This window comes from Notolepis coatsorum (genome assembly GCF_963971535.1).
Source record: "Notolepis coatsorum genome assembly, chromosome: 18".
Taxonomy (NCBI): Eukaryota; Metazoa; Chordata; class Actinopteri; order Aulopiformes; family Paralepididae; genus Notolepis; species Notolepis coatsorum.
In genome coordinates this window covers 44,569,014-44,592,859 of record NC_140182.1, presented here as the reverse complement: position 1 = coordinate 44,592,859, position 23,846 = coordinate 44,569,014, and the positions used below count along the sequence as shown (strand labels likewise).

The 23,846-nt window shown below is 41.3% G+C and overlaps 1 protein-coding gene across 3 annotated transcripts in view; it reads left to right on the top strand.

Moving 5' to 3' along the window:
- Positions 1-12,678, top strand: part of rspry1 (ring finger and SPRY domain containing 1) — a 34,728-nt gene extending 22,050 nt beyond the window's left edge. For all 3 annotated transcript variants that reach the window (XM_084334581.1, XM_084334583.1, XM_084334582.1), the window contains 5 exons: positions 715-826; positions 1,065-1,167; positions 1,461-1,613; positions 8,567-8,671; positions 9,874-12,678. In XM_084334581.1, coding sequence (XP_084190707.1) covers positions 715-826; positions 1,065-1,167; positions 1,461-1,613; positions 8,567-8,671; positions 9,874-9,970 — 570 coding nt within the window. In that variant the 3' untranslated portion in view covers positions 9,971-12,678. The remainder of the gene's footprint in view (positions 1-714; positions 827-1,064; positions 1,168-1,460; positions 1,614-8,566; positions 8,672-9,873) is intronic.
- Positions 12,679-23,846: the final 11,168 nt, after the last annotated feature.

The window sequence follows — 23,846 nt, the reverse complement described above, 5'->3', positions numbered from 1 at the left end:
GGTGATGATGAGTACTGTGTGTGTGTTCCAGGAGGGCTATGGGGTAGGTGATGATGAGTACTGTGTGTGTGTTCCAGGAGGGCTATGGGGTAGGTGATGATGAGTACTGTGTGTGTGTTCCAGGAGGGCTATGGGGTAGGTGATGATGAGTACTGTGTGTGTGTTCCAGGAGGGCTATGGGGTAGGTGATGATGAGTACTGTGTGTGTGTTCCAGGAGGGCTATGGGGTAGGTGATGATGAGTACTGTGTGTGTGTTCCAGGAGGGCTATGGGATAGGTGATGATGATGAGTAGGGCTGGGTATCGCCACTGATTTCCCGAAATCGATTCGATTCACAAGGTCCCGAATCGATTCGATTTCTGATCAATTGATTCCGATTCACAAGGTCCCGAATTGAATCCATTTCCGATTAAATTCGATTCAATGCTATAAAATGTTGCGTTGTTAAAAATATCAATGTTTACATTAAGAATTTACTCTCAAGCAAGTTAAATGAATGTACTTTTTATTGGAACATTGGCTTTTGCATATGTCACGTCTGGGTGATGTCTCAGTAAGTGGTTTCGTAGATTTGTTGTATTTCCACAATCAGTATCCATGTCTGTCACTATAGCCAATGGAAATGCTAGAAATGGTCACGTGGGCTGGGAGAACAAATGGAAAATGCCTTTTTTTTACCCAGCCCTAATGATGAGACTGTGTGTGTGTTCCAGGAGGGCTATGGGATAGGTGATGATGAGTACTCGTGTGCGTACGATGGCTGCAGGCAGCTCATCTGGTACAACGCTCGCAGTAAACCCCACTCACACCCCTGCTGGAAGGAAGGTACATGCTACACACACACACACACACACACACACACGTGCCCCCCACCCTACACACACACACACACCCTACACAAACATAACGCCTGAAGTAACCCTTGTTATGCAACTCCTCCATGAAAGGATATGTGTGAGGCACATTGACACTTTATGTGTGTCTTTGACATTTCTGATGATGGTGTGTGTGCGTGTGCCTGTCTGCTAAACCTTTGGCGTGGGGTTGTGTGTGTCTGCTGTAGGAGATGCCATAGGGTTCCTGCTGGACCTCAGTAAAAAACAGATGCTCTTCTATTTGAATGGACATCAACTGCCTCCCGAGAAACAGGTCTTCACTTCAGCCACGTAAGCACACACACAATCACTCCCCCCCCCCCCCCCCCCCCCCCCCCCCCACAGGTGTGGTAGTGAGTAGAGCCAAAGTACCCAGATACACTGGTCTGATTAAATGCCAGCTTGCCTCACTTCACTTCTCTTAGGAAACATTTAATGTCCTCCATTCTGTTACATAACTCCACAGTATTAATTGCCTATAATTGACCCAATGGGTGCCTGGTGGTACTAAACCTTTCCTCTCCTTCTCTCCCCTCCTTCACTCTACCCATCCATTTCTCTCACTCTCACTCTGACTCACTCAGGTCTGGCTTCTTTGCAGCAGCCAGCTTCATGTCGTATCAACAGTGCGAGTTTAACTTCGGGGCCAAGCCTTTTCGTCATCCGCCCTCCGTCAAGTTCAGCACCTTCAACGACTTTGCCTCCCTGCTGCCCAATGAGAAGATCATTCTGCCCAGGTAGAGACCGACGCTGGAGGAATCATCCCATCCAGACAGAGATAGATGAGGCTTCTGTATCCTGCTGCTCACACTGCAGCAACCAGGATATCTTATAGCTATATCTTTATATGATAAAATATACAGTTGACTTAACCTCTTAACCTGTTCCACCCCACGGGGACGGTACCGACCCCTTTTGACATTATTATCATATATTAATATTTTTATGAGTGATGCAATAAATTAGCGTTTTTAAAATCAAACGTTTTCAAGTATTAATATCACTACTATGTTACAAATGCATGTAGAATGTAAAACGTTAGGTTGGCAATAGTTTAGCAATAGGTTAAAAGTGGACTTATATCGTTTTAAGTTTTCTATTTCCAATCGTTTTTTGAACCGGAAATGGAAATGTTGAACCATGGGAATTGGAATCTTTTTGCGGCCATTTTGTAGAGGACATCGCTAGCTATCGTTCAGCGTTGGAATTTCTCCGTTCTACACTTCCTGTGGTCCACTGATAGATTTATTTCACGTCACAAATAGATCAATACAGTCCGTATTAAGTGATGTTATGTTTCTTTTTCAAATGTAGCCAAGAGTAAAGACCCTAAGCCTATCAAAACAGCAGTCAACGTGTCTATTTCCAGCACTACATTTGTTTAGGAATGATTTTAAGTGTTCCGAGGATTTCAAAATTTCATAAAACTACACTATCCAACTCACACCAGCCGCAGACAACGGAAGTCCAACCATTTTCTTCTTAGAAATATTGACGTGATTGTTGTGTTTATATCTTACGGGTCGAACAAACCTCAGCGGTATTGCCATAAAATACAAACTATATTGTTTATTTACCTTTACTGTGAACGTCTAGAAAAGAAAACGCGTCACAATCCTGTATACCCTATACCGGGTGCCTGGTGGTACTAAATCCAGATTCAACTCTTTAATTTAAAGAGGAGATTTGCCCCGATCCATAGATGTATGACTTGGCCACAATAAGGTCATTTATATGCCTGATATTCTTTATTCATATTTCATATTGCATGTGTCTGGATTGGCAAAATTCAGTACTGTATCTACAAACACTCTTGTAAATCATCTGCCCTTTGTTCATTTGCTTAGGTTTTTAGTACACTTGATCTGAAGGAGGTCCTGAATGAGCTCACTTTTGGTCAATGTTAGCATGGTGTTATTCACCGTCAAAGATGGGGAGAAAATGAGCATTATTCAAGCATAGTAACAGACACAATATTTCTGACACTGGGAATACATTCCATGAGGTCCATAGATGTCCCTAGATACCAAGAACATGCAAATGGTCCTTGTAGAAGTGGAGTAATCTTCAATTTTTTTTTAAACAATATATTTATTGGGTTTTAGTTTGCAAATTACAACATGTATATCAGCAGAGCAGTATTCAGCAAACATTTTCACCCCGTTCTCCCTCCCCTAACCACACAAAATAATAATTAACTTCAAAAACAGGTTCACATAGGAAGGATACAGATTTAAATAATAAAAAATAAAAAATAAACATAAATAAATAATAATACAACCAAAATGTTTTACACATTAAGTAAAGGGTGTTTCTTGTCGTTTTTACACAATAATAAGAGTTGTCCCACAGTACTCCCCCTAATCCTGTTCTTGTTGAAGCAAGTTCCCAACATTCGTATTATGCTTTAAGAAGTACACAAATGGTCCCCAGGCATTATAAAAAATGTTTTGTTTACGTCTAACAATATACACCATCTTTTCCATTGAAGCCATTTCTTTAATCCACATACCAATTCTTGGTCCATCAACATTTTTCCAATTAAGAGCTATTACACGTTTTGCTTGTAATATGCACATATCTATAAATCTAAACTCTTTGCGTTGTAGATGTGGGGTGGTAGGATATAAACCAAGAATAAAAAGCTTGGGATTCAATGGCAACTTCTTTGATAAAATTTGATCGATCAGATCAATAACATCTTGCCAGAAGGTTTTCACTTTCACACATTCCCATATGCAGTGGAACAGTGTCCCCCTTTCCTCACTACACTTAATACAAGTATCTGGAATATTATCATTAAACTTGTGCAATTTAACAGGAGTTATATATGTACGCATCAGCCATTTATATTGTATACGTTTTAGGTTGCTACTGACTGTCTGACTCTGTGCCTCTTTACATTCCACGCTCCATTCTTCTAAAGATATTTCCTCCTCTATGTCTTCGTTCCATTGATTCAGTTTTGATTCAGATGATTCATCTGAACCAGATACAAATAAGTCGTATAGCATTGAAATTAGACCTTTACCATAACAGTGTCTAGTGACTGCTACCTCTAAGATGGAAATGTTCGGTATATCCAATGAATGGTTCTGAGATGATATAAAACTCCTTAGCTGAAGATATTTAAAAAAGTGATGTTTCGGAATATCATATTTTGTAGATATTTCCGCAAAGGACATGAATACTTCATCCTCCTCCCTGTATATGTCTTGCACTTTCCTTAACCCCTTTTCAGCCCATACTTTAAATCCACTATCGTTTTGCCCTGATTTAAAATTGGCATTGCCCCAAATAGGACTGAACCTGGATCGGGACGTATTTATATTCAAATATTTGAGTGTGTAAAATAATGGGGTTAGTAATCTTCCATTTACTTGGGTATGTACTTTTAGGCGAATCTTCTGAAAATATGGCTAGGGCTTAACAGGTTAAATTGGAAAGAACTGTCTGATACTTAATACTGTGCAGCAAACTCACTTTTAAATGATTTGGTGTGAATTGCAACTCACAATACCAACTTCTCTGTAGAGTTTCGTGCAAAAATAATATACATTATTTATGTTGTATTGCTGGAGGATAGATGCAAATGCTTAATTTCCCCTTATGTGCCTTAATTTATGTCTGTGAATAATACATGTTTTGTTTTGTGTGGGCCTGTGTGTGTTATTACTGTTAACTCATTCCCCGCCAACGACGATTATACTCGTTATTGGCCACCAATCGTTGAACGCCAACAACGAGTATACTCGTTATTTGATCGTTATTTCTTTTATTCAATATTTCTATTCATTACAGGCCCACTGACTCAGGGTTAACATTGGGAATCGCATTGAGAATGCCTAGGTGCAATACCGGCCGCATCACGCTAGACGGCGGTATCGAGCACCCTTTCTAACATTGTATCCTGGGCTGTGGGACGGTCCCAGGTCTCAGGTTTAATTTTTCCTTCTCGGGCGAGGCGAACGGTTGTCCCGGTTACATTGAAGCCCATCAAATATGCCCGATCCATATGTTATGGTAGATTATGCCGTCGAGCAAATGGACATTGGATATACCAGATGGCGATCAAACAATTGGAATATTCTTTTTGGATTACTCCCGGCCACAGGTAAGGGCGATTTGACATACATTTTAGCTTGATCCTGCAAGGCTTTTGTACCGATCGGGCTGATAACCGTTTTCAATGTTGTTCAAATAATCAGAAACAACCCCCCCCCTTTCATGCATTCATGCTGGAACATAATACCTATATTGTAGATTTTATTCCGGAACAATAGCGGGTTCAGGCAAGAAACTGCAGCGTCTACAATGGAATCGATACAACACGGGAACGTATAGATGGAAAAATTATCTCTTTTTTGCATCTTGACCGGAAGAAACTCAATGTCAAATGACTATAGTATTTTATCCATGGCTATAATATAGAACAGGGGTCAGCAACCTTTTTGACATGGAGTGCCTGTTTGAAATATAGTTGTAACTAGTGTGCCTCAACAATATTCCATGCATCGTAATTATTTTTTCTCATAATCAGGTATTTTTAATGATAATTTTTACATTATTACATCATTATTGTTATTGTTATTATTAACAATATTATTATGATGGTTGTATCAACCCTAAATCTGAGTTGGGGAGGGGGTGCAATGCAGACAAACAGTTTTGCTTTACTGAGCTCCGTTATCTGGGGGCTGTAGTTGGTCACTTTAAGCTGCACACCGGAGCATCTTTTAATCCAGCTGTTTGCTGTTCTCTGATATTTTCTGACATTTCGTTGATGCGTCGCTCGACACTTCAAGCTGACATGGGGATATATTTTATCCTTGATTTGATTGTCTCTTTGTTTGGCAAGCCTTCAAACAAAACATCTGAGCTACAGAGAAAAGCCTCCTTGATATACTCTATTTACAAAAAAGAACCTGTGGGAGGATTTCAACAAGTTATATTATAATATAAAAAAAAAAAAAAAAAAAAAATGTATTTATTTTTAATGCTGCCCCCTATGCCAATGAAAATGCCCCCGCGTGCAGGGCGGCTACGTGGCGTAGTGGGCAAGGCGCTCGCCAGCGCTCCACATTGCTTTCAGTTTAGCTGGTCGTTCATACTAATACACACACATTGGCCGTATTAGGGGGTGGGAAACTGATGGGTGGGGATCGGGCGTTGTGGACAGCGACTCCTACAGGTCGGTTGGTGCGCCTGCGCAGTAGAATCAGGAAGTGTCGGGGGCAGCGTGAGCCTCCCACGCGTTACTCCTCGCCACTGAGAGATCGAGCTGCGCAGGTGAAAAGATGCGACTGCTGTTACCTCAAGTACCGGAGGGGACTTGTGCTATGTATGACTTAGTCCACATTGCAGCCGGCTTGTGGGAGGCAAGAAACAGCGTTTGTGACAGGGGAGGGTTGAATTGGATGATACGAAATTGGGATGGGAGAAAATATAGAAAAAAAGGGAGAAAAAGTGGATAAAAAAAAAAGAAAATGCCCCCGCGTGCCTATGCAGGCACGCGTGCCTAGGGTTGCCTACCCCTGATATAGAATATAGATTTAGCTCTACAAACAAGGTGACTAACTCCCATCGTTTACAGCTTGACAGTAGCTACCACAGGATAAGGCTAATAGCTGGCAGCCAAGAGTTAATGTATGTGTGTTTGTGTTGATATTAATGTGTGTTGATATTAACTCATTCAGCGCCAGGGGGCGCTGTCTACCTTCTGGCTAGAACGCCATTGCTTTAATCAATGGGGAGACTGTGAAATTTGCGAGTGCATAAAATATATCTTATATTATAGCTATGGGTCTAATAACACCGTCGATTGTCAGTGAGTTGCTTCTGGTCAACATGCAAAAAACAGATTGTTTTTTCATCTGTACATTTCCGTTTTATACCGTTTTGAATATGAGTATAGTTTTGGTGATTCTTAGTAATCCCAGGAAAAGACGAGATAATAGCGTTTTAGTGGAATCCACTCATCACGTTGTAATTTTTTGCCTGATTATCGAATCTTCCTGAAATCAACGCTAGATTATCATTATTATGTCTCCTCGAGCATTATTATTATGTCCCCCCCCCCCCCCCCCCCCCCCACCGCAGCCAACGGTAAAGAGCCACACACGGCACACACAGACAGCTTTGATCGCGGGAGAAAGAAATATCAGATCAACGCAAGATTTGATATAGTGTTCTTACCTTGTCTCTGATGTAATGCAAAAAAAATAATCCAATTATCTGATCGCCATTCCAAATACTGCTTGTGGAGGTCCGTCCCACGTTGTCCGGCATTACATATGAAGGGGGGGGGCCAGCATCGCAGATGTATCGTTGTAAACGCTTGTCCAGCCGCAGTATTTAAACCCCGCCCGCACGACTCAGATCGGTCCAGAAAAGAAACTACAGCATTTCTAATGGAGTGCAATACCGGCTGGAAGGCGTAGGCGGCGGTATTTGCCCTTTTGCGAGCTCAGACCCATTCCCAATGATAATATCAGGCTGGATGGATGAAAAATTTATGGATATAGCTAATAAAAGAAATAACGATTAAAACCTGACTTTTCTCGTGATTGGCGCTGAACGGTTGGCGAGTTAACCCGACATTTCTCGTGACTGGCACAGAATGAGTTAATGTGTGTGTGTTTATATTAATGTGTGTGTTGATATTAATGTGTGCGTGTGTTGATTGTTAAACACTTTAAGTGCCGAAAACGTGTTTAGGCGTCTTTCCTAGCCATGCTAAAGTTGCCGAGGACGCCCTAACTCGTCTTTAATATCAATATTTCAAAAATCTGTGATCGGAATCATATTTCCCCTCTGCAGCCTTCACACACAGTTCTGAGCTCCTCTCAATCCTCTAGCGGTTCAAGAGCGCCATCTGGTGGCCGATCGGCAGAAGCGCCAAACAGGAAGTCATGTGGATGAAGTGGTGATCACCCATATTACTTCCGGGCACTTGCTATAGGTCCCGGGACTCGAGCTCGACACAATACATAGCGATCCGTTGCCAATAACTCGATAAACAACATGATTTGGACTTATATACTATTATACAACCTGGAAATGGACCGGGTATTTCGACATCCCATAATGGAAAACTGTCTACCCCACGCTGATCGCCCAACGGCCCGAGGAGACTGGGGTGAGTTTTAGCGTGTAATATTACCGTGTTCGATACTAACTGATCTAATGAACATATGACCCACATTAGATGAATGGTATAACGCTGCCCACGGAATTATAAACGCCCCCTCGCCCATCCGGTCAACATCAGATGACGTGTAGTAACTTCCAGAAGTACGTTCAGTTGGAATTTTTTATATCGCGCCGATTGCTATCAAACTGTATTTCATCATCAATATAATGCATTTGGGGCTATAAATCATGTTCTGGAGAAAGCTGCAGAAAGAGATGAAAACATACTTATACCTTAGACCATATTTTAGTATGAATATGTGAATGAAAAAGTTTAACGTTGCTACACCATGAACAATACATATAGGACCTTGAATGGGCCCTAATAATGGCAATCTAGAAATAGAATTTAAAAAGTTATATCCCTGCAAAGAAGGGGAACTTCTCCATCTTAAATAGAGCTGGCAACGGATGGTATATCATGAATTTAGCCTTAGGCAATCAAAGTGTTAATGTATGTGTGTGTTTATTAATATATATGTGTGTGTGTGTTTTCCAGACACCGACGTCTGGCGCTGCTGAAGCAGGTGAACATCAGAGACAACTGCTGCACGCTGTGCTGTGACATCATGGCTGACACCGAGCTACGGCCCTGTGGACACGGGTATGTGTGTGTGTGTGTGTGTGTGTATATTTATTAGGGGTGGGAATCGCCAGAGACCTCACGATACAATCGCGATACTTGCGTCACGATACTAAATATATCGTGTTTTTTTTTTTTTTTTTTTTTTTTTTTTTTATTTAATTTATTATCTTTTTCAACTGCAAAGTAAAACTTTGTCAACATGTTTTATCTAATAAAATAAAGTTCAGTCTGTTCATCTCACTTGAATAATTTTTTCTCAAGCAGACAGATGTAAACACTGTAATCTGTGTTGCACGTACCTGACAAACTGAACTGTTTGTATTACAGTCATATTCCAACTTAACTGAATGCACATGTGTGTGTGTGTGGACTTGTACTATTACAGGTATTAAAATGAACAATGCAACTTCCTTATACAAAAAAAATTTATTTAATTTTTATGAATAATTAAATATCGATACTTGGCGATTTCCCCCCCCCCCCCACCCCTAATATTTATATGCATGTGTGCACATGTGCAACAAAAACTATATATTCCCTTTTTAGATTTTGAATAACTTGCATGTTGTTGAGAGGTTCACTAATACATTTTCCAGAACTGATTACTTTATTAACACTTTGATTGCCGTTCACGTAGATCTACGTTTCTGTCGCCCGATCGTTGAGTGCCGGAAACGTAGATCTACGTTTCTGTCACAGTATTTATTTTATGTGTTTTATGTGTATGACTGTGTGCCGTTGGGTTGCAGGAGGGGGGGGGGGGGGGGGGGGGGGTGCGCCGGTCTAAATCACATTGCATGCGTGCATGACAAAGGATAATAGTGATCTAGCGTTGATTTCAGGAAGATCCGATAATCAGGCGAAAAATGTCAACGTGTTTATTGAATTACACAAAAACGCTATGTTTTGACTATGTTCATATTCAAAACGGTATAAAACGGAAATGTACGGAATAGCATAACGGAATAGCCAGAAGCTCAGCCCTCCCCTCCCTTGGTAGGAGTGACAACCTCTGTGTTGTCCTTTTGCAAAGCAGGATCATGTGCAGTAATTTGTGGGTTTGTTTTCCTCTGTGGTAAAACAACTCTTCTAAATACAAGAGACCCAGAGTGGAATTCCCTTTTTTAATTGTATCCGCGATCTGAGAACGTTCATGGTGTCTAGTTTCTCTGTTTTAATGAACTGTCTCTCTCTCTCTCTCTCTCTCTCCATCCTCCCAGTGGTATGTGTATGGAGTGTGCCTTACAGTTAGAGACGTGCCCCCTGTGCCGCCAGGAAATCCAGACTCGCGTCAGACTCATTGCGCATGTCTCCTGACACACTTCCTGCTTCTCCTCCAATCACGGACACGGACGTGGGACCCTACCGGCCTGCCTCTCCTGCGGTCTTCTCTCGCCAGTAATCAAATCGACCAATAGGACTGTGAGGGCGGCGCCAGAACTTTGTGAAGACAACAGAACCCTGGGCCCAGCCACAGGGGAGAGTGATTGAGAGACGGAGATAAGAGCGAGAGAGATAGAGAGACATCGTCAGAGAGAGGAGGAGAGTAAATCAAGGGTTGGATTGCACAACCGTCTCCTCCTCCTCTCCCTCCATTTTCTCTTTTGAATCCTTCCAGGGGGAACTTGTGGAGGAGGCTAAGGAAGTGTCAGCCTCCCCGTGTTTTTTTCCAAGGAAAAGAGAGGAGAGCGGGAGAAGCAAGAAGAGGAACTATTTCATCCATATATATTCAGAACTGACAAATCACCTGCAGTCCACTTCTGGAGCTTTCATCTGTAAGAGAGGAGGAGCCCCACATTTTATTTAAACCCGGTCCAGAAACGATCGATTCCCACTTTCCCAATGCATCTTTTCACATGTTCAGATCTGAAGGGGTTGGATGGGTGAAAGCTCTGAGGGGGGAAGCATGAACACAGCCTACTAACAACTGTAGATCTACAATCCCCAGAGATGACAGATTTCATATTGTACAGTCGTTCTGTATAGGTGTAGGTACAACAATTGGTGAGGCTCTCTCTACGTGGTGTGCTCATTCTCTCAGCTCATATCTGAATGGAGGAAACCTCTCCATCTCACTCTACACGCCAGATGTAACCGACAAGCTGTTTCTCAGGCAGCATCAGCCACCCCCAAAATATATTCTGCCCAGACACATGAAAGGCAGGAGAAAAGAGGAGAATTAGGGGGGGGGGGGATAAAATACTGAGAGCATAGGAATGTGCCTAGTCAATTGATTAGTTGATTTAAATTGATACATTTCCATCTCCCACTCTCAATCGTACACAAGGCTCTCTTTAAATCCTGTGCTTATCAGATATGTGCTTTTTATTTAGTAGGAAATCACTCATTTAGAATGGAGGGGCATGAAAGTGACTAATCAAATAAATTGTTCTTAATCGACTAAGACCTAAACAACTGATTACTTAATGAATGGGTTAAATGGTGTGGTGGTTATAGGTTATTGTTTCAGTGTGGACCAGTGGTCTGGTCTCCCCACAGCTAGTTCTCTCCCTGCTCTCCATCTATCCAATCCTCTCAGATTCAGTGTCTCTACATTCTGCTATATATGTTCCTGTCATCTCCAGTCTGCTGAGATCTTCATGTTATCTGTGATGCTCCCTTTTCAATCTCCATCTCTATATAAAGACCACAGCAGATCGAAAAGCCGCTCATTCACCAATCAACCCTTCTTTTAAGGGGGATGTACAGAGTGTTGCCTGATGCTCAGGCTGAAATGCATTCTGCTTCACTTCATTATTCGACGAATGAATGAATTGCGAAAACAACTCGGCGGTGGGCGGGGCTTGCGGCCAGCGAATCGGGGGACTGTATCCTGGTCCAAGTACAGAGAGAACCTCTGAACGAAACGATGATGTAAAATAATCTTCACCCTGATCTACTACACTCGTTCAACAGCTTAATTAGAACTTTCTCTCTTGACATGTCCACCCAAGACGGACACGACTCGACACCGTATTGGTCTCAGACCAACACTGTAATTGCCAACCGAAGGGCAGCCAGTTAGGAGTGAGCAGCCTGTTTTTTTTTTGGTGTTTTTTTCGGGTCAGATATTCTGCATGTATCTGTAATACTCTAAATACTCTGTATACCTTTAAATCTGGACTTGTGGTGACGACACAGTCGGCGGGTATGCAGTCATTCAGTACAGCAGTTAGATGGACAGTAGGCTTTAGCTACCGGGCTCCTTACAAGTGAAAGTGCTTTAAGTTTGAATCGACCCGTCTCAACCCCCCCCCCTCTTCTCTCAACCCTCCCACCACTATCGTTGCTCGCTCCAAGGGAAATTAACGGTTGTGAATGGAGGATCAAGAAGAGAGGGCGAAGCTTGAGATAGGCGAGTTGAGCAACATGTGAGTTTCTGTTAATTTTTTATGTACCAACAAATCTCTTTCCTGTTGTCTCTCCATTCAGTCTCCTCTCCATGACTCCCTTGCTGTCTTTGTGTCGTCGTCGTCGTCGTCGTCCCCCCCCCATCGCTCGCTCTCTCTCTCTCTCTCCATCTTTCACTGTCCTCTACTTGAATCATCTCTGGGTTGATTGAATAACAGTTTGCAAACAGGTGGGGTCATTAAAGAAAAGCTCATTCAAAAAAAGAAAAATTTACACAAAGAAACCCTCAATCAAATAGACATTTTGAGACGAATGACAACGAATAATTTAAAATGTTCTTTGGTCAAATTGTTATCAAAAGGAAACCTGGAACACTTTGTACTCTGCCAGTTTGCATGGACTGAATGTTTAAAATCATTCAAACATTTCCAGAATGATCTCAGAAGATATCTCTCTGTTTGATTATTTAATCGCCGTTTGCTCCGAGGACCGTGTATATCAAAACGAGAAAAATTTATAAGTTGTCCCTTCTGCTGGAGAGGTTAAAAAGAAGTCTCAGACCAAGTTGTATTTAAACATCTTTAAAGGAACTTTGCCCCAGGGTTCCCAAAGATGTGATTTACGGAAGAATTGTTGTTTTCTGGATTGTGATATTTGTAATAAATGTATGTTCATGTGAACTATGTAGCATTTCTTTTTATATTCCAAAATGACCCAGCTCCATATCCCTCTAAAAAAAGAAGAAAAAAAAATAGGGTCACAGTGACCTCCAGTGGCCAGTAAGCATAAAGACATGACATTACATGTGGGGACAAGGACAGGAGAGAATAATTCATTTAATTTAAGTTAACATATTTGTCATTTAAGAAAATGACAATGACTTTCTACTGATAAGGCATATTCTTTTATTGACCTTGAAAGATGAGGAGAGGGTGTTAGCAATCAAATATTTATTACAGAGTGAATATTCAATATTACAGAGTATTTACACAAACAGCTGAGAGTGGAGAGTTCCAACTTAGCTTTGGTGAAGGCCAAGCAGAAGTCTCCCGATCCGAATCACATTGTCATTTTTATAGTCAGGTGGTTGGTGTTCTGAGCGAATGAGGTGCCTTCCTTCCAAATTAGCATGAAGAAAGGTTCTGGACTTTAAACAATGTCTATATAAGGTAAACAGTTGAAATGACAAGGGTCTAGAATTACATCTGTCTCCTGGTAGTTTCAGACAGCTGGGGTCATGGTGACACATAGGCCTGTTTTAATACCATATCATAATAACACATTTTAATGGTACACACATTTGTAGATATCTTATGGTTCTTACAATAGATAAATGGATTGATTCATAGGTATTATACATTATTCTAGATCCTGACAATGCTCCCTGTCAGTGGTCAGCCAAACCCGTCACCTCATCAGTTCTTGGGGCTGTGTGGCTTTTTACCAACAGCTGCGCTGACCCTTCCGGTAACAAATAGATTGTGACACCTCAGTCAGGCCACAGACATGCTAAAATAACTACAGGCTGAGACCTGATAATAGGAATACATTAATACATGTATCTAGGGACATAAATTGATTGATTTTATCCCACAATCCCCCCTTTCACATCATTAATGATGTGAACAACCTAAAGATATAAAATAAAATGACCAAAACTCTCAGAACACCAACCATAATGATATGAAAAAAACCTCCAACCCTTTGTATGAGCGCGAAAACCCCTGCGACCAGTCGTTACTTTTGCAGGGGAAACTCTTACTCACCATCCCACTGGCCTTAGCGATCGTATTCCTCAGAATACACAAAGGGTGAGACTGCATAAGCAGTAGAACATAAGGCATAAAACTGAACAATAAGAGCATCAATAGTACACAATAAGAGCATCAATAGTACAGTTGTATAACACATCCATAATACAAGGAAATAAACACTGGCTCTATAAATCATCAAGGAAAAGGGAATGGAAAACCGGGGACCCTCATAGTTATGTATTGAAATAAAATACCACCCCCCTTTTGCGTGGTGAATCAAAATATAGCAATGATAATCAATATGAGGAGAACTTTCATTCACTCAAAAATTCCTTTCATTTTACCAGTAGGGCAAGCCTGGGGTGGAAAAATGTTCCGGAGTCTTTATTGACTTCCCATCTGGTTCACTTTCATACTTTTCATACTCACTTTCAATCGATGTAAACCTTTGTATGCAACAGTGATATCTGTTTCCAAATTTAAATGAAAAGGCATAAATAGACTACATCTGCTTACCTATGTACTGATAATATAACGTATATAACTCATATCATAACTGGTTGCGTCAGTTTAATTCATATAACATATCAAACCTTATATCGGATTCCAGGGGCAGAGACATTTTTATAAATGAAATAAATCCTATGATCTCCTACTTGTTATAGTATAGTCTTCTGCTGTTGATAACATATATACTGTATGTAACTCCTGCAATGTAGTTGAGGGTCCAAGGGTTACTGGTGATGAAGGGTCCAAGGGTCACTGGTGATGAATTGTCTATATCAAAAGTGGTCAACATTGTTCTTTTCACAGTCTAGCATGTGTTGTGGCCGCTCTTACTCACACCATACTCCTTTCCCAAGTCTGCAATCTGCGGGAGACAACATATTTTCCCCCTTCATGTATTCTCCGCTGCTTCGTGCTGAATGTATAGCAAGGAGGTCGCTCCGTGTGACACCGGGCTGTGTCCAGGCTGGAGACGTCCACGAGTGAAGAGTAGTCCGCGGTTTGTGTGATCCACGGTGGTGAAGCCTCCCTTGGGTGGGGAGTGGCAGGGGCACAGGCCTCATATCCAGCCTCGGTGATGATCTGATGAGCCTCAGGTGTGTAGGTTGACCAGGTAGATGGCGTGGAGAAGGAGGGACAGGAAGCTGCCCATATAAGGGCGTGGAGACTGCTGCCAGACAGGGGAGAGAGAGAGAGAGAGAGCCTGGCTGTGGCTGTAACATGTATCGGATTCTTCTCCCTCCGGTGAGCCAAATGTTCTAGATGTGTGATGACACTAGCAATGGGGCAACCAAACGTTTCTTGGTCCTTTTCCTCTGGGCAGGTATAGTGGCTCCTCAGCTAATTTGATTATATTCTAGAACCATTCAGGATTGACCTCTGAACTTGTTCATTATTTTGTTGAGTACTAAACCAATCTATAAGTCTAGTAAATATAGTGAAGTAGGAACTATTTTCCATAAAGTCTCCTATTGTGGCATTCTCTGTCTATATATTCTTAATTTTCTAAATTAATCTAATTTAGTATCTGTCCCTGGAATCCCCCCCCCCCTTTAAATTTACCTTAAATTTACTCCCACTGAACACAGTAACCCGAGAATTTAATCTAAACTGCGCGGTAACGGAACAACCATGTCAAATTATTATTGTTAATATTATTCCAATCGTTCTCCTACTTGAACCTATCAATAAACAAATGTAAAAAGGTGCTACAAAGGTTTCTATATTCCTACAATACTCTCCTCACACTCTTTACTTTCAAGCTTCCTCAATTTTTCAAAAGCAGAAGGAACAAAACAAATAAGATACACATTGAAACACTTATTAATGACTCACTTAAAGAAACAAACAGACAGACAAAACGGAGCACAATAAGGTAATTCAGGGTTTACCCCCCTTTCGTGATGACCTTATTATTTAAACCTAAATGAAAGATACTTAAGCTATTTATTCATTCCAAATTATCCCTGTGGTTTTATCTTATTTTAAATGTATTGTCTTTCCAAGCATCGCAATACCGGTCTTAATTAAAATAACTTAATTTTGGCCAAAATTAGGTAATATCAATTATTTTATCTGTCTTCTAATTTGTATCGGAACCAAGTCTTAAGATATGGAATTATAGGACAGGATGATAGGATGCACTTTTTGATTGATTACCCGATCCATGAAAAACCTAAATTCAACTGCAGTATACCTTTTCCCCAAAAGAGAGTGACATCGATCGTGCCATGACTACCAGAATGGTCTAATCTAAAGGAGACCAGGTCCCTGGACACTGGTCAGCTGCTGTTGTCAACCAGCCTTAAACCCAAACACCTATGCTAATGTTGACTTACAGTATTTACCCCCTAATCAGAACCCCTCTTTTACCCTGTTTTAATGAACAATTGGACCAGTATAGTAAGTTAGGATGGGCCAGTATGGGTAGGAGAGTTTTTGATGAACCAGTACAGGTAGGTTAGTTTGGATCTTTTCCGGCCAGAATAGAGGCTAAACACGCCCCTTTAACTTGAATTTGGTTGCCGGCGGCCATCTTTTCACCAGAAAATCCTAGCTCCACTGTAGTCATGAATTTTTGGACTCGTCCAGACAAAACGTCTTGATAATTGTTCCCTTGAAAGGACATTCGTTTTTTGGTAGAAAGAAAATGTTGAATCAAAGCGGTACCGTCTGACAACATAACGCCCATCCCTGACATGGTTTGAACATGCAGGGCAAGAGAGAGAGAGGCAGGACAACAACTGACTACTTCCATTGTAGTCCATCATATTAATACATCTCTTATCAATAGTCCCCCAGAGCTGTAATTCCGTGTCAACCAGGTTGAACACTTCATAATGAGATTTAACTATGCCAAGAATGACAGCATCTAATCAGTACAACAGGAAGCCGTCAATATATAAATTATGATGTAAATCACTTATCCGCAATGCACTACTTACTCACAGTTGATCTAAAAATATACTCAATTACTTTCTGTCACTCAATTGTCAACCACTCATCCATTTATCAATCAGACACCCCATTCATCAAGTCAGCAGTCAATACTCAATCACTCAATCCACCCATCAAAGTTGTGCTTCTATTGGTTGTAACTTAATAGGCCAGGTTACATGATTAATGAATTATATTTTATATGTTAATATCGATTATTGTTCACATTTACATTACATTAAAGCCAAGAGATACTATTATTTACGTCCATCGTCACATTAGTTGGTAGGAATACAAGTTCCAGAATGCCTTGCGTCTATTTGTCTGCTCAGAGCTAGAGAGACACACAGGCGCGAGGATAGTGTATTGGAACTTGACGTTTGGACAATCTATTATTTTTGGGAAGTAGTTATTCTACACGTCTATCTTTTGTCCTTTAAACTTCTATTAATTTCCCAGGCCCTCTTTTAAACAAACACTCACCTTAACACTAACTTTAAGCACTTTAACACTACATTTTATTTATCTATTATTGAAGAGATTTGTACTATATTCATAACCCATTTGCACCTTACCTTAAAGTTTTGTATTGTCTGCATAATTGTACCTCACTGTATTTAGATTTTAAGTCATACTTCAGATTGTATTTTGTATTGTATAGTATACCGTATCTTCTCTAATATTGGACAGGTCTTGTATTTACCTCAGCTGCAAAGAGCACCAGGCCTTTAGAGGCCTATATAAGAGGCAGGCCTTAATTTCATTTATTTAGACTAACATTATTTAAATATTGATTAATGTAATTCACACACTGAAGTTGGAGAGTAGGGAAACCCGTTAATGTGGTCAGAGTGTAGTGGGAACGATAGAGAGAGTCAGTGCTTGACCTGAATTTTCCAAGAGTTTATCTCATTCTGTATCACGGCATGATCATGCAACCTTGTATTGGAAGCCGGCCTATATTTATTTTGTCTGCATTTATCAAAGAGGCCCGTCCTCTCCACTATTAGAGGATTTACGGCATTCCTTTTCTATTCACTGTTTTCTATACTGTAAAAAGCACTCTCTCCGGGGCAAGCATTTTACCGTAAAGTACATGTATTTTATTGTGATAAGTGATAAACAAACAGCCTTAAAAGTCTATTAGATTAACTAAGGGTTATTGAGTTTATTCAGCACCGCATGACTAATGTCCTATTTTGTGTGATTTTATTACTGCACCTTAAGTTTGAGTCAGAATTTTGTATGCATATATAATGACAATAAAGTATAATCTAATCTAATCTGGGGGACCCTGATGTAAACAAGACGAAAGTCTTTCTCTGGTCTGCATCCCCTTAACAATTGTATGTATTGAGCTGTACTGTACTGTACCCATTCTGCAATCTGTTAATAAAGTTTTCAATCAATCAATCAATCTAATGGTGGGACCATAAATGTATTCAAATTGACATTTTGATTGCAGTGTTGAAATAACTTTAAACAATTTTATTCCTAAAACATATGGTTTGGCTTGATTTATGGTGACATAAGATGCTTATGATATAATAATTTACCATTCATATTACATTGGACACAAATATATATTCTAAAGCTGGATTCTAATACAGAAAAGGTATTCATATTATTTCAGTTCTTTATTTTGTCCAGTATAAAAAGAGCTATTATTTTGTTATATAAATAATAATAAGGTTTCATCCATTTGGTTAGGAGAGCTGATGTCCTCCTTTTTAGAACCCACCACTTGCTCCTCACACGTGACTGACCCATTCACTTCACACCCTTGCACGCTGGTTACATTCAGGGCATTCTAAAATCCCCACATGCAGTATTTCGGTGTGCATCTGTCACAGATTTCTAGGAAGTTCTTGATAATGAAAGATTTAGCCACACATCGCTTATCGTAGCGCCGCGGAAAAGGAGGTTATTTAACATTTAAAAGGCCAAATACATTCTTAATTGTAGTTGCGAGAGGCAGTTGTTAGTGTGTGTTATTCTGGTTAGCCGGACCCCGATCCCCTCTCTTAAACTCGGATGATATTTGCGCGAATGGTCCACTCTGATTATGTTTCCACGTATCATATATTGGCGCAGTTAGCCTGCTTGTTTGGCACGGGGGGGGGCAGACGCTGCGGCAGAACACCCCATCCTCCAGACGCGATTAAATATAGTTTAAAAATAAAAAGCGAAATGTGACTTCTGTTTTAGCTAGAGGCGCTGTGGCCTGACGACAGCTGCGTCTGACGTCCACAAATACAACCAAAACACAATAATGGATTTAGCCCCCACCACCACCTCCTGTTGCGAGGGGGGCGATTGGAAAACGACGGAAATAAATGTTTTGAGTGATGGGACCAGCGAAGAAGGAGAACCGTTAGCACAGCCATTCAGATGTGCGCATATTGCTATAATCCTCTCATGTCATTGCACAAACACACAACAGGAACCTTATATAATGTTATTTACGGACTGATTTCCAATGTTTTAGTTATACGGTGTAATTATCTATGGCCGGGACTTTTACTTTGTTAAACCGGAAGCTTGATGTGTGCTCAATTTAGCAAGGCTAAACTCTGGTTTGGCTGCCTTGTGTCAGAGTGGAAGTACGTTTGAAGAATAAAGTGTGACAGCGTGAAAAGTTACGACGGGCACCGGAAGTTATGTTGTTGTTGTATATACGCAAGCGAACAGTTGTGTGGACTCTTAACAAGCGAGTGTTTTGGACATGTATGTACGTTTTGGTACAACCCGGGTGTGATCATTGACTCACACATAACAGAAGTCCATATTAACATTGCTTATACCGATTGTGAAAGGGTGATTTTGAAGAATACAGGGGAGGTGTGAGGTGTCTGAGGTGAGTGACATCTGATACTCCCTGTTATGAGATCGTTTACTTGTGGCGCAAATAACTGCTTTTCCTGCTTACAGTGTATACACTGACTTACTGCACTGAGCCATGCTCAAAATAACTAATAAAACAAGGCTTGATTATGATTAGTGACTATTCAATTAACTAAGGAGCTTTTTTTTTTTTACATTTATTCACGACTAAATTGTTCCCGGGATCTTCTATTCAAACACAGGCAGACAAAAAACAATTTCCACATTTATTCACACTCACCATGCATTCCAGACTCATGAATCTCACTGTCATGCTATAGATGTGTGTTCCTATATGTAATCTGTTTGCACTATAGGCTAGTAAGGGCAATAATGCCCTGTGTGTGTGTGTGTGTGTGTGTGTGTGTGTGTGTGTGTGTGTGTGTGTGTGTGTGTGTGTGTGTGTGTGTGTGTGTGTGTGTGTGTGTGTGTGTGTGTGCTTGCTTGTTAGAAAAGACAACAATTTATGCCAACTTATGCCAATTCGCCAGTCAAGCCTATGCTATTCCCCCCTTTCCCCTGTGTAAATCTTGAAACCTCTGAATGCTTTTGACTTCAATTCTATTAATATTTGATAGAATCAAATACATCAAGAATGTCTATTTCATCCAGTCTTTCTTGTTGAGATTTGTCTCTTAACCCACCCTTCCCTAATCACTGCAATGTAACCTGATCTTGAGAACTCCATGAGTTTTCAAGGCATAGACACTGTTAGGTTTAAAAACCACTGCTTCTGAGCCATTGCTCACACCATCAGAACAACATATAATAATACCTACCCAATTACTCTCTGTTTACACAAGTCATGCAGTTAAGATTATCAAGATTATCAACTAACCTTTTTAATCGACTAAGTTTACTTTGAAGACTAGGATTGTTGGCTGACGCAATTTAGAGACTAATACAGGACTAAGCGAGGCAGATCAATCGCTCGCTCGTAATCTGCTCGTAATTCCAACGCATTCCAGAACAGCAATCCTATTTTTTTGTCTACCTAATAAACTCTGGCCAGGGTTCAAGTCCCTGTATTACAGCCAGGCCCTGAGGGTCTTTGGGTTACCGGTTTACACTGACTATGGTCTCCTCCTACCAGGGTTCTAGTCCCTGTATAGAGCCAGGCCTCCGTGAGGTCTTGGGTTACCGGGTTACACTATGGTCTTTTCCTATAGACCTCTGGAGAGATTTCTTAATTGTACTGCTGCAGGCCTTCGACAGGACTTAAAAATAGAAAATAAGAAAACCCGGGGTTGTAATATTGTCTATTCACTCCTTTGCTGATATGTCCATTTTGCTTAAGCCAATTATAGAAATCACCCCACGGACAGGGCCTCTGACCAACACTCGTAGATTATAATGTACAATAGTTAATCTATGCAGATTTTGAGTTTAAACAGGCTCTGGCTCACCGTTTTTATATGGATCCGTTTCTACGAGTGTTTGCCAGTTGCCTTTCGTCCGTCCTTAACGTCAAGGTCAATCACGTCAGGGTCACCATCTGATAAGGCATATTCTTTTATTGACCTTGAAAGATGAGGAGAGGGTGTTAGCAATCAAATATTTATTACAGAGTGAATATTCAATATTACAGAGTATTTACACAAACAGCTGAGAGTGGAGAGTTCCAACTTAGCTTTGGTGAAGGCCAAGCAGAAGTCTCCCGATCCGAATCACATTGTCATTTTTATAGTCAGGTGGTTGGTGTTCTGAGCGAATGAGGTGCCTTCCTTCCAAATTAGCATGAAGAAAGGTTCTGGACTTTAAACAATGTCTATATAAGGTAAACAGTTGAAATGACAAGGGTCTAGAATTACATCTGTCTCCTGGTAGTTTCAGACAGCTGGGGTCATGGTGACACATAGGCCTGTTTTAATACCATATCATAATAACACATTTTAATGGTACACACATTTGTAGATATCTTATGGTTCTTACAATAGATAAATGGATTGATTCATAGGTATTATACATTATTCTAGATCCTGACAATGCTCCCTGTCAGTGGTCAGCCAAACCCGTCACCTCATCAGTTCTTGGGGCTGTGTGGCTTTTTACCAACAGCTGCGCTGACCCTTCCGGTAACAAATAGATTGTGACACCTCAGTCAGGCCACAGACATGCTAAAATAACTACAGGCTGAGACCTGATAATAGGAATACATTAATACATGTATCTAGGGACATAAATTGATTGATTTTATCCCACACTACCATTTTAATGTAGCAGTTTTACAATCAACTGATCATTTCCCTGCTTATACCATGACAGACATATTTTTGTGTGACTAAATTAACATTAATTTGTCAGTCGGGTAGTTTTTAAATTGTATGACTGTATGACAGCATGAAGTCAGGACATCTCCCTCAACTTTGATACCTGTCATGTATCCCAGAGCTCCACCATAAAAAACCTCGGAGTCATTTTTGATTCCTCCCTCATTTAATGCACATATAAAAAATGTCACCAAAATTGCATTCTTCCATCTTCGTAATATCGCAAAAATACGCCCCATTTTAACTCTGGCTGATGCTGAAACCCTGATTCATGCTTTTGTCTCATCACGTCTGGACTACTGTAATGCACTTTTTTCAGGCCTACCTAATTCAAGCATCAAAAATCTTCAACTCGTGCAAAATGCGGCTGCACGGATACTAACTAGAACTAGAAAATTTGATCACATCACACCAGTTTTGTCCGCCCTACATTGGCTTCCTATCCAAGCCCGCTCTGACTTTAAAGTGCTACTCCTCACCTACAAAATTTTAAATGGGCTTGCACCGCTCTATCTATCCGATCTCATCTCCCGATACTCGCCCGCTCGTGCTCTGCGCTCACAAAATGCGGGGCTTCTATCGACCCCTAGGGTTAAAAAGAAATCCGCCGGCCACAGAGCCTTTGTCTACCGCGCTCCCTACCTGTGGAACAAATTACCTGCCGTCATCAGGGGCGCCTGCTCTGTCGAAGCTTTTAAATCCCTGCTTAAGACTCATCTTTTCTCTCTCTCCTTCAACCTACCTTGATCTCACCTGGTCGGGGACTGACCTTTAGATTAATCTGTGTAGTTTAGTTATGGTACAGGGTACTACATGGTACCACTGGGTAGTCTACTATAGGGTAGTTTAGTTAGGGTACAGGGTACTACATGGTACCACAGAGTACTACATGGTACTGCATGGCATTACAGGGTACTACATGGCTTACATAGCTCTACATGGCACTACATGGAACTACATGGCACTACGGGGTACTACATGGTACCACAAGGCACCACAGGGTACTACATGGCACTACAGGGTACTACAGGATACTATGGGGTACTACATGGCACTATGGGGTACTATAGGGTACTACATGGCACTACGGGGTACTACATGGCACTACAGGGTACTACATGTCTGCTCCTTTGCAGCACCACAAACATGGGAACTCTCTAACTCTTCCCCCCCCCCCCCCTCCCTCCCCCTTCTCTCTGAGTACCCGTCTCCTGGCGCTGACCAAGGTGATGGATGCCTCAGGGTCTTGGCCAAGCTTGTAGTGACTGCTCTACATGCACCTCCGAGGCCTTGGATCAGTTATTCTCCGCCGTCTGTCCGTGGTCCTGTCAACTGATTAACAGACTGTTAACAGATTAACAGTCAACGCGGTTTCATTGCTGGGTTAAGTACTTCTATTCTATTCACATAATACGCTTACTTCATATATCTACTCCATTCACATATATGCCTACCACTTGTATCTATTGCTATGTCCGCCTACTACAATCTCATGAGCTGTCTAACGCCTGTCCCGTCTCCCTGTCTTCCTATGACTTGCTGTCCTGGAGTGTTGACCGGAGTGTTGGACGTCCCGTGACGAAGGCCGGGAGATTGCGACCCCCTCTGCGTGCCCTCCTGTCTCCGGAGGTCTCGTAGTGGTGACCGGAGTGCCGGATGTCCCGCGATGATGTCGGGGAGTTCGCGACCCTCTCTGCGCCACCCCCTATCTCCCTGTCTCCGGCTGTCCCTGAGCAACGACCGGAGTGTTGAATGTCCCGTGACTAAGACGGGGAGGACGTGACCCTCTTTGCGCCGCCCCTGTGCCTCAAATAGATCCGCTATCAACTCTATCTTTAATCTTTCAAAATGTTCAGTTGCTATCGCTATTAGCTCTATCTTTAATTTTTCAAAATGTACAGTTGCTATTGCATGCACTCATCTGTGTTTCACCACACACATGAGTGCATGCTTACCAACTGTCCGTCTGCAACACTACTATCACCAACATCT